Source organism: Bos indicus, chromosome 1, assembly GCF_029378745.1.
Source record: "Bos indicus isolate NIAB-ARS_2022 breed Sahiwal x Tharparkar chromosome 1, NIAB-ARS_B.indTharparkar_mat_pri_1.0, whole genome shotgun sequence".
NCBI lineage: Eukaryota > Metazoa > Chordata > Mammalia > Artiodactyla > Bovidae > Bos > Bos indicus.
This window is the reverse complement of record NC_091760.1, coordinates 94,731,164-94,743,247: the sequence shown is the minus strand read 5'-3', so window position 1 is coordinate 94,743,247 and position 12,084 is coordinate 94,731,164. Positions and strand designations below refer to the sequence as shown.

Genomic DNA, 12,084 nt, shown 5'->3' with positions numbered 1-12,084 from the left:
GTGGCATAAATCTCTGCTACTTGAGTGGTCCCTGGACCAGAGACATGGACATCATTAGGAGCTCATTTGAAATGAGGAATCTGGATGTTCCATCACAGACCCCCACATATCAGAATCTGTTTTTTAAAAAATAATACTCCTATACAACTTTTATAAACTGTTAAGTATGAAAAGCAAGAAAGTAAAGATATTCAGATATGAAATTAGGACACAGGAATTTGATCTCAGCCCTGCCACAAACTAGCTGGGGCACTTGTAAGCTTTTTTTTTTTTTTAACTTTTTAGAGCATCATTTTTTTTTAATCTGTTAAATGGGGATGATAATATCTGTTTTAAGGGCTATTGTGATACTTATCTAAATACATAGGCGTGGACCCCAGCAGGAGTTTAAGAAATGAATACTAAATCCCTTTGCAGATCCACAGATGGGTAAAAAGACAGCTAGCTCCAGGGCACTCCATGAATTTGGTGAACTCTCGATTTCCTGATTATGTTGACTAGGAACTATCTGTGTTAGAATCCATTTAAATTAAGCTTTCTGGGATGTCCACATTTTCATGCCCTAGAGATTTGCTACAGAATTATTCTCAGAGCAATTATAGGTGAGGCGGCCCTATAATGAGATATCTTTGCTACTTCATTAAATAAACCCCTTTGGATGGGCTCCAAAATGGACCTGCCTCATACCAAATTCCATTACACTGGAAGTAATCTCATAAGAAGGCCCTGGTGTGGGTTCAATCGTCCTGGATACTTAATGTTTACCATAAAGGAAATGTGTTCTAGAACAGTGATTCCCAAAAACTGGTTCTCAGACCAGTACTTTATTGATCGAAGGGGCAATGAAAAAAAAAAAAAGACAATTTAGTCAACTTTTCATGAAATTGAATTACAATCTATTTTAAAAATACCCTTCATTCTGACAGTATGCCCTATTTTGAGAGTATGCCCTTTCTGTTTTCTTTTTTGGTGTTAAACTGCTCCATATTTTAATGAAATAATGAAATTTTAATGAAACAATATAATGATAGCTATTTTTGTGATATTCTTTCACAATACAAATATGAGGTCAATCCTCTCGCCTCTCTAACTCAAAAAAAAAAAAAAAAAAATTAAGGTCCTTGAAATCCCAAATTCCACACAATTGTTAGAGAAAAATGCTTAAAAGGAAATTCTTTCCTACGAAATTCAGTGCAGTTCAGTCGCTCAGTCATGTCCAACTCCTGTGACCACATAAACTGCAGCACACCAAGTTTCCCTGTCCATTACCAATTCCCAGAGCTTGCTCAGACTCATGTCCATTGAGTCGGTGATGCCATCCAACCATCTCATCCTCTGTCATCACCTTCTCCTCCTGCCTTCAATCTTCCCAACATCAGGGTCTTTTCCAATGAGTCAGCTCTTCCCATCAGGTGGCCAAAGTATTGGAGTGGGTAGCCTATCCCTTCTCCAGCAGGTCTTCCCGACCCAGGAATCGAACCAAGGTCTCCTGCATTGCAGGCAGATTCTTTACCAGCTGAGCTACTCAGAAAAGCCCTCCTATGAAATTAGCAAGGAGCATAAAGCATTTTAAGTTGGAGACCAAACTGTAAAGTTTTCATTTTAGGGCAAATTTGTGCAATGTCAGCATCTCACAGAATGCGATTCTCATCTCATCTCCTTGAATTGCTATGTGTACCAGGACCATTTGGGATCTCTTAAAATCCAGATGCTGATTATGCAGGTCTGGCAAAAGTTCTATATTTCTCACAAACCCTCAGAGTAGCAAGGGCATAGCGGTTAAGGTGGTGAGCTCTGAACCAGATCACCTTGGTTCAGTCCCAGGTACTACTGCTTCTAGCTGTTGATCCTTGAGCAGCTGATTTAACCTTTCTATCCCTTAGTTTTCTCATTAGCATAAAAGAATAATAGTTTCATCTCATATGCTTATTGTGAGAATAAAATGTAACATTGAATGTAAATATTCCCAGGATGTAAAATATAATACCTGACACATAGCAAGAGCTCCATAAATGTGAGTTATTACTCTAACTTCACAGAACAGTGACTGGAGCACCAAGATATTAAGGAAAAAAAAGCACCTTAAGGAGTTCCTGCATGATGAAATCGGAATTGAAAATTCCATTTGGTGAGGGAGGTTGTGCTCTATGTTCTTTGGCTGGTTCAGTGGGATTGTTTGAAGCGGCGTCTCTTGAAGGGTATGTATAGGTCTGTTCTACTTCAAAAGGTGGAAGCCTCTGAGTTACTAAGATCCTATGAGTAAGGCTGAAATGATGGCATTGTTTAGGTTGCATGCCACAAAATTATTAACCTTCTTCATAATTTGAGTGCTTTTCTTATAAATGACAAAAATGTGATTAGTCCATTCCCAGACCTTTAAGTGTTCCTATTAGTAAAACCCTTAAGGTGTTTGCTAATAATTATTCTTTATGAAAGTTCAACTAGAATGTTTATGAATTAATCTCTTCTAACTTTTTATTGACAGCCAAGAAGTTCACTGGATGGTTGTATAGCATCACCAACTCAATGAACATGAATTTTAGCAAACTCCAGGAGATAGTGAAGGACAGGAAAGCCTGGCGTGCTGCAGGCTGTGTGCTGTGCTTAGTGCTGCAGTCTATGGGGTCACAAAGAGTCGGACATGACGGCAACTGAACAACAAGCAATTTATTGGAAATAGTGTGCCTATGAGGCCAATGTCTTTATTTTTTAATAGAATCTGTAACATTTTAATAGAGGGTGAATTTATATAGTTGTTCTTTAAAAATTATAGGTAATAGCATCTAGGCATAATACTGTGATTTCATATGAATGTATGTTTTTTATCTTTCAGTTTATACCTTTTGCCCATCTGGTGTGTTTTCTGTTGTGATTTCAAACACAGGAGCAAATGATGACTGATTTTAGTAAAGACTGAGAGTCACAGAATTAGTTTCATCAGGCACATTTAAATAAATGCCTCCTATGTTCTGAAATCCTGAAAGATTAAAGTTGGCTGCTTTTTGGAAGCTAAACTGTTATCTTCTGAATCGCTGCATATCATTTTATCTTATTCATTACAAAATGCCATGAATTTACTTGTCTAGTTACCATGTTATAAAAACAAAAGGAGCTAAGACTTTGTCAAGAACACAGGGAAGCTAACATAGAAGCAGAACATTCCTAATGGATTTATTAGATGAATTGGAAATTATTGTGTCTATTAATAGTCACAAATTTCTAGTGCCTTTCCCCAGTTTTTACTTTTTCTTTTCATGGTCTTACCTTAAACCACAAGCAGCCTTCTGTGTGTTTCTACAGCCTGACTCTGTACCTGTACCACTCAGATACTAAGCATTTTGTATACCTCACAGTGCCCTCCCCCCATATAATAATCATAGGAGTGTTGCTAGTTATCCTTCAACAGCCATGTCCAGTCTCCCCTTCTTTATCAGTAATAGGACCCCTGAATGTTAGAGCCATTGGGAATCAAAACTGTATTTTTCAGCATTTCTTGTAGGTCTGTGCAGCCACATGACCAAATTTGGGTCAATATAAAAAAGTGGAAATGGTGTGTGCAACTTCCCTTGAAGTATGCTTAGGACACAATGTGACTCTTTCCTTCCTTTTGCCCTTTCCTGGCTGGTTAGAAGGTGGGCATGATAAAACCAACAGGAGCTATCATTTTGGATCCTGAGGTCACAGCCACATCTTTAGGAACAAAATAGAATCTGGTACCTGACGATCATACTGTACCAGTCCTTGACTACCTAACACTTATGTGAAAAAAAAACAACTCTCTTGCTTTTGACACAGGTATTTTGGGTTTTTGTCATTTGCAGCCAAACCTAATTCTAACTTCACACACTGAAATAGTCATTGATGCATTTATCTTTCAGGTGTGATCCTTATCATTATGCCTTGGTCTCTGTCATTCATCCTATCTTAGTCATGGTAGGACCTAAAGAAAAGCAACAGATGCATTAAGTAATACCTGAGAACACTCAGTATGGAAGCAATTCAATTCAATAGAAGTTAAATTCAGGAGAGGAGAGTTAAAAAGGTTAAATATCTTTTCTATTCCTAGTAACTGTGGTTTATCAAGAGACATTCTAGGTAAGATTTCAAAAGTTAACTCCCAGGATAATTAGACAAAAGCTAGACCAGATGTCTAAGCTAAGTTTTGGTCTCAAAATAATTACCTTTGTTAATTACCAGTAATTAGTGTCAGCATCCAACACTTTCCTAAAAACCCTTGAGAGAGGGGGAGGTTGGGGGGGAGAGAGAGAGAAAGAGAGAGGGAAAGACAAAGACAGAGAATGTGCACAACAGAGTCAAAACACTTAAGCATATTCCAGTACAGTTACACATCTTGGGGGTCATTAAAACTGGATTCAAATTTTACAGTTTTGAACACTGGGATTTATGGGAAAAAATGGATATTTTCTTCTAGTTAATGCAAATACCTTTTGCTTCTCAACTAGACTTAATTTGTAGTTTATGTTCTTTCTTATTTTATGCCTTTTATCCCCCATTGCCAAAATTATTCTTTTCCTTTATCTGGAAAGGATAAAATTAAACCTTTAACCCTGTAATAATAGAATTACACCTTTAACCCTATCCTTTCCCCAAAAAAATTTTCAGCTGGAAATAGACCTAGCAGAAGTGCCCATGGTTCTTCCTGGCGTCTACACTTAGCTTCCTTTCCACAGTCAATAGCTTCTGGTCTCTAGCTCAAAGAACAGCAGAAGGTTCTCAGTGCTTTGAAAACAATTTGGGGGCATTTTTTACATAGTTCAGAAGTTTACAAAGTGCATCACTCTTCACTTGTGTAAATGACCCTTAATAAGGACAGACGTATTTATAGATGCATCTATTTGTATGCTACCTCATCACTTCATGTCTCTCTTGGCCTTCTTTTTTGTGCCTAGGGTTTCTTTTTCAATATTTAGGGGCACATTTTCTTGTATTGTTCATTAATAACTCATTGTAGATGCAGTCATTTTTAACCTGTGACTAAGACTGGAAGTAACACTTTACTCTTTAAATCTTTATCACAAAATCTCACATTTGACTCCTGCACATGGCCCTGGTTCCATGGTATAATAGTCATGCCTTAATACCATTTCCATTTAACTATTTACTGGTTTGTCTCCCTCACAGACTGTTAGAGGCAAGCTACCATGTTGTAACTCATTTTTTATATCTCCAGTGGCCACCAGGCATATATAAAATGCATTGAAATTTTTTTTGTAATTAATAAAATATGCAGTCACCAATATTGCCAAGCCAATGGGAGTTCTAGCTGCACACTTTGGTCCTTTTATAAGTTCAGTGAGTCATGAGATGGTGCATTTCTTCCTGTGACCTTTTTTGAGTTTTATTCTTACATCTATTTTAGCCCATGGGCTAAATCTTTATGCCAAAATATTGATCAACTTACCTGCTTAGAGAGAAAAATAATTATTCATAAAGCTCACAGGAGGGGAAGGGAAGTAAAGTTTGATAGTAAGGTGAAAGGTGTTATTTTGTTTTTTTAATCAGTATTATGCATAAATTGGTCTTCCCTGGTGGCTCAGAGGTTAAAGCGTCTGCCTGCAATGCGGGAGACCTGGGTTCGATCCCTGGGTCGGGAAGATCCCCTGGAGAAGGAAATGGCAACCCACTCCAGTATTCTTGCCTGGAGAATCCCATGGACAGAGGAGCCTGGTGGGCTACAGTCCACGGGGTCACAAAGAGTTGGGCACAACTAAGTGACCTTACTTATTATGCATAAATTATCAGCCCATGCTAAAAGTAAGATGGTTATGTTTAATCATGAAGACTACATATCAAAAGGGGATAATATGTATACTCATTAACTGCCTATTTCTAGGGAATCTATATTCTACTCACCACTACTGTATTGAAACTTTAAGGCTTCTATAGGTGTACATTAAAATTGCAAAACCAACTGCATTTTAATATATGTTACTATTCACTGCAGTGTTTGTTAGGGAAAAGGCATGAAATATGCTTTTGGGCTGATTTCTATATGTTGAGTGCACACAGGCATATTAATTTGCAGGCATATTGTATTGGTATAAACTGAGGACTGAAAAGTCCTGATATTCAATATTTTCATACTGTATTTTCATTACAGTATGATCAGAGTGGCTCACAGTAATCACAACTTTCCCTTTTACAGCTTACTGTCACCAATCTATGCTCTCTCTTACCCCATACCTCCAGTGCTGTTCTGAACTGTCCTGCTGCCACGGCATATTTCTTCTGTCTGTAGCAAGAACTGGCATCCTTTAAGGCTACCTGAAGCCATTTGTCAATCTGAGGCAGAACGCTGAAATTAGGTTCATGCAAAGGGTCCGCTATTTCAGCAGCTCGGCATGTTGGCCTATTCCCAGTGGACGGATAGGACTCCACAAACTCATAGCTCACTTTCTCTTCATCAACGTAGACCAGCTTCACCTCCACATCCATGATATTCTTTAAGGGTATATGAGGCAGGGGCATGGTGATCAGCAGACTGTCAAGTTCTATTATCTTTGCCTCTTTCTTTCCAGCTGGCTTTTCGTCACCTTCTGCCTTCCGTTTAAAGGCCACTTTCTCTAAATCATTGCTTTGTTTTTCTTTGAGACTCTTTGCCATTTTTATTCTTTCAACTGTGATTTCCACCTGTTTGTCTGCACAGCTTTTCTTAATCTCTTGTGACATTTCCAGGATGCTGGGTGGGTTTGCTAAAGTGGACATTTTGTTGCTGTGTTTATCTTTGGAACAAGACCCTATTTATTGTATTCTCCAAGCTCCTACTCTTCCTGAGTCCATTGATTGCCCCTTAAAACACCTGAAAGGGGGTGAGAATAAGAAAAATAATTAAAACAAAATTTTGAAATTCCAGTGGTTTTAGTCAGACTATAGTTAAATTCATTGAAAACGCTGTTTAATTCATTGTAGGTATTCATCACTTTAAAACTGTATAGACATCATCTGCTGACTATTTTACTAGAGAAGTGTATGTTTCAGTCTCAAAATTCCCCAAGAATTCATTGAAAACACATTTAGACAACGTCTTTAAAAATAGTCATCTATAGCTGAACAACACTGAATGAATATTTTTATGGGGTGCTCAAACTCATTGAATAGGAAAATCTTATACATAACCACTGAGGAAAAAAAAAAGACCTAAAAAAAAAACTATCTTGATCTTAATTTCCTCAGGAAGGCAGGTGGTCTAGAACTCATTATAAAATATACTGATAACCTGCATAATAGACTTGGGAGTCTAAAGAAACCACAGCTGCCTCCTCTGAAAGGCTTCCAGACACTGTTATGAGCACAATGTTTCCTCAGTTTATTTCTCCTCTTATTAATGGCAATCTCAAGTTTAAACAGCTTTAAAGGTAACTCTTATTTGGCATGGACTTGAAAGCAGAAGAACATGGCATTCACCCTCTCATCTAAAGGAGCCACAGATTCAGCTTGAGTCTACTGTATTCATATTTTGGTAGCAATGGTATCAGGTATCATAGTATATGAAGAGGAGATATGTTCTTAAATTACAGATGTTCAAAAAATATAACTAACAGTTATTTGATTCAAAGATTTCTGCACACTATTTCCACTTCTAGATTAGTTTCAAAATATAAAATGTGTTAAATTAGTAATGGTATAGTTTGGTTGGTATCTATTTTTAAGACTCTTTCACCTATTGTATCCTGTTCTGGAAATAATTCTGTAGGATAAACAGGAATAAGGAACAAATTTTTCAAGGAAACTAAGGGGCAGAAATATTAAGTTGCTTTATATGAGTCATGCTGTTGGTCATTAGGAGAACCTGGATCGCTATTTCCTTCCTGAGACTTCCAGTCACTAACTCCTGGTTTGGAGTACTTCCTCTAAGGCATGCTGTTGTTTAGGATACCTAATAGGAGACTTAGAACACAAAGAGAAGAGAAAATGTAAGAAAGAAGAGCCAAGTATGATAAGATAATAATGAAATAAAAGCTAACATTCTTGCTTCTTTTCAACTACTACAGGATCATTGCCTGACTCAAGATAAAGTCTTGACTAGCTTCTCAAATTTTATGATTTTGTTAATCACAAGATGTTGATTGATGTTGATTATTTTCATTTGTTTGCTTGAAAGACAGATATGCCCCAAAAAACCTTTAAAATGATCCTGAAGTTTGACAACAGTAATTCTTGGCAAAGTGTAGCAAGATACAAAACTGTATATGTGACTGTAACCTTTGAGGCACTTTCCTCCTCCCTACCACACTGAACTTGGGTCATCAGAAATGGTTCAGGTCAAACATGGACACGTCAAAACATCTACTGTGATGACCCGAATTATCTTATAGGAAAGACTGAATTTCAAGTAATTCCAATACCAGCTATCTTGAATGTTAATTTGCAGAAGTTAAACACTAGAAAAATATTTCCCCAGTGAGTTGCACTGATGTATTAGTATATTGTGTCTATGTGGGGGAAAACACCTAAAAGATTAAAAATTTTGCCCTTCTGTGTTATACTCAGTATTGAAGGAGACAGTTATGGCTGAGCATCATTAGACCCATCATCACAGCGTAACTGCATTCAGGAAAGGCCCTGTTTTTCTTTTCCTCTCTTGATTTCACTGCTGATATCCAGTATATCCTTTGAACCACTAATGTGGCTACTCAGGGTAGCGAGGGAAAAACTCTTTACCATCACTCTATCTTTATTTGCTCTTTTATGTCACATATGCTTTGGTTTGAGAAAAGTTAGCTTCAGTCCTTGAATTAAGATCTTCAGTGGATGAAGACTCAAGACATACATCTGTACCAATAAGCTTTTTTCAGTATTAGAGCTATGGAAATGGAAGTAGTAAAACTCCAACGCCATACATGCATTATATGGTTTTTTAAGAGTTTTATAAAATTTTGAGTAAGATTTAAATACCACAAGGTGGCTAAGTTCCAAACTCAGCTTGTTTCTTACCAATACTATAGAAATTATATTTGTGTTCCCCTCTTGTCCAGTACTATCTGCAATGCAAAAGAGATGTGATGCTCTTAAAACTTGTTTAAAGCTCAAAATACCTGATTTTAAGGATCTCTGATTCATATTCATTCTTACAATCAGCTTCAAATATATAAACAGGAAATATGGGCTATTTCAAATTTTAAGCTATTTAAAGATGTTCATAGTATCTCCTGGGTATCTTTTCTAAACTCTCTCTACTTCAAGCATAGTAGCTAAAATATGTGAGATTATATGTAGTTGGTTGTGGCTAGTAATTTTTTTTCAAGATCTTTCTGTGAGGAAAAACATAAATACAGTATACTAACGCATATATATGGAATTTAGAAAGATGGTAACAATAACCCGGTGTACGAGACAGCAAAAGAGACACTGATGTATAGAACAGTCTTATGGACTCTATGGGAGAGGGAGAGGGTGGGAAGATTTGGGAGAATGGCAATGAAACATGTAAAATATCATGTAGGAAACGAGTTGCCAGTCCAGGTTTGATGCACGATGCTGGATGCTTGGGGCTGGTGCACTGGGACGGCCCAGAGGGATGGTATGGGGAGGGAGGAGGGAGGAGGGTTCGTGATGGGGAACACATGTATACCTGTGGCGGATTCATTTTGATATTTGGCAAAACTAATACAATTATGTAAAGTTTAAAAATAAAATAAAATTAGAAAAAAAAAAAAAAAGATCTTTCTGTGTTGTTGGGTGTGTCATTATAGACATGCCTGAACCAGTTAAGTCTGCTCCTGCCCCTAAAAAGGGCTCTAAAAAAGCTGTGACCAAGGCCCAGAAGAAGGACGGCAAGAAGCGCAAGTGCAGTCGCAAGGAGAGCTACTCTGTGTACGTGTACAAGGTGCGGAAGCAAGTCCATCCGGACACCTACATCTCGTCCAAGGCCATGGGAATCATGAACTCCTTCCTCAACGACATTTTCAAGTGCATCGCTGGGGAGGCATCGCGCCTGGCGCATTACAACAAGCACTCGAGTATCACATCCAGAGAGATCCAGACCGCCGTGCGCTTGCTGCTACCTGGGGAGCTGGTCAAGCACGCCATGTCTGAGGGTACTAAAGCTGTCACCAAGTATACCAGCTCCAAGTAAATATAATATGCCTTGCCGCTGTTAATGGAGAAGGCAATGGCACCCCACTCCAGTACTCTTGCCTGGAAAATCCCATGGACGGAGGGCCTGGTGGGCTGTAGTCCATGGAGTCGCTAAGAGTCAGACACGACTGAGTGACTTCATTTCACTTCACTCACAGCAGCATTACCTATCTCTTCTGCATTTATTTCACCTCTTGAATACATAAACTTATCTTTACAACCACTTCTTGTAAAAGGTAATTGTTCTCTCTTTCTCCCTCCTTCCCTCTCTCCCTCCACCTCTTTTCCTTCAAATTCCCCTACTCCAGTCTTCCTGTCAGATGTCTGTCCTGTCCAACCCAACTATGCACCTTTTTACTTTGCAAGAAAATTTTATTGGTTTTTCAAGAAACAGGCTTCTGAGTATTTCTTCATCAGTCCTTAAATGTATCTATAAAGATCACAGTTTTGTTTTTCAGTGGAGTTTTTTTACAAGAAACAACAACAAAAATTAAGAAAGAAAAGAAAGTGAAGTCACTCAGTCGTGTCCAACTCTTTGTGACCCCAGTAGCCTACCAGGCTCCTTTGTCCATGGAATTTTCCAGGCAAGAGTACTGGAGTGGGCTGCCATTTCCTTCTTCAGGGGATCTTCCCAACCCAGGGATCGAACCCTGGGTCTCCTGCATTGCAGGCAGATGCTTTACCATCTGAGCCACCAGGGAAGCCCCAAACAACAATAAAGAAGGAAGATATGTACATGGCACATACAGCAATCAGAGGGAAAATATTTGTGACATTTTCAAACATCTGAAAGAGTAAATATCCCAAATTTGTCCAAGAAACACATAATTCAGGTCCCCACAAAAACCAAGAATAAGTATCCTAATGTCTAAAAGTGACCTCTATGTACAGGCTGAAAAAGTATGGCCAACCCAACCAATATTTTTCAGTGTTGTTCTAAATCAGGTGACTTCAGCTTCAGATTTAGAGCCAATTCTTTATAAAAATTGTTGCATGTCTACAAAAGTGTTATGAAACTGTTCACTTACAGCTTTTTTTTTTTTTTTAATATACAACACCATTTAAATAATCTGGAATTTAAGGCCTTTTACCAGCTAGCTCAATGTGTGTTACCAGACTTATTTAGCACACCTTCTGCAAACCACTCTGTAGTCAAGCTGAACTTCTTGTTACTACCAAAAAAGATACTTGTTTTCAGTTTGTCTGCTAAGAATTCTCCATTTCCCTGTTCTCATCTCATTCTACCTGTCCAAACCAAGCCAGAAGTTTTCCATCTCTCCCTCCTCAGAATAATGACAGCATTTACAGTCCTATTTTCCACATTATGGTTATATGTGAGTGACTTATTTCTTCCACCAAGCCCCCTAAAAACAGAAATGTGTTAATCTTGACATTAGTTCAGTGCTTTTCATAGAGCAGACATTCAATAGATGTTGATCAGTATGGATTCTGAAAATCAAAGACTAATTTAAAATTTTTAAAGGAAGTAAATTAGATTTTTTTTAAAGGTTTGGTTTAACTTTCTAAGAGTTGTTTCTGAGGTGGTTTTGCTAGATTTTGTTTGGTTTTGTTTTAAATTTGGTCCTGGGTAAAGTACATTTTCTTCTTTGATAGTTCAAGTGAATCATCTACCAACTAGATTTAAACTATCAACCTCTTCAGTTTTTTTTTAGTACTCAAGTTGATTAACATGACATTAGTCAGTGTTCCTAAGGCACTGAGTTACATTTTAATCATTACTTCAATAAAAATACATTTAGAGAAAACTATTAGATAATCATTATGTATATCAACGAGGTATTCACTGATAACATTCTGTAAAAATGCCCATTCTTTCATTTAGAAGACTGTAAAATTGATTTCCTCATAGAGGCCATGTCTTAAAAAACTCCAGCAAATATTGATATGAAACAGAACAATCTTGAAGGTTTTATAATAAATTCAGGTACTAGAAACAAAGGTTAATGTTCAATCATTTCCAGAGGG

General features: G+C 37.6%; 2 protein-coding genes across 2 annotated transcripts in view; one reads left to right on the top strand and one right to left on the bottom strand.

The window, feature by feature from the left end:
* SPATA16 (spermatogenesis associated 16) overlaps window positions 1-12,084 on the bottom strand; it is a 277,685-nt gene that overhangs the window by 245,719 nt on the left and 19,882 nt on the right. Inside the window, exon 2 of the mRNA XM_070791798.1 lies at window positions 6,205-6,820. Coding sequence (XP_070647899.1) covers window positions 6,205-6,726 — 522 coding nt within the window. The 5' untranslated portion in view covers window positions 6,727-6,820. The remainder of the gene's footprint in view (window positions 1-6,204; window positions 6,821-12,084) is intronic.
* LOC109564322 (histone H2B type 1-C/E/F/G/I-like) lies at window positions 9,527-10,125 on the top strand. Its single transcript, XM_019967808.2, has one exon. The coding sequence runs from the start codon at window positions 9,716-9,718 to the stop codon at window positions 10,094-10,096; it is 381 nt and encodes a 126-aa protein (XP_019823367.2). The 5' UTR covers window positions 9,527-9,715; the 3' UTR covers window positions 10,097-10,125.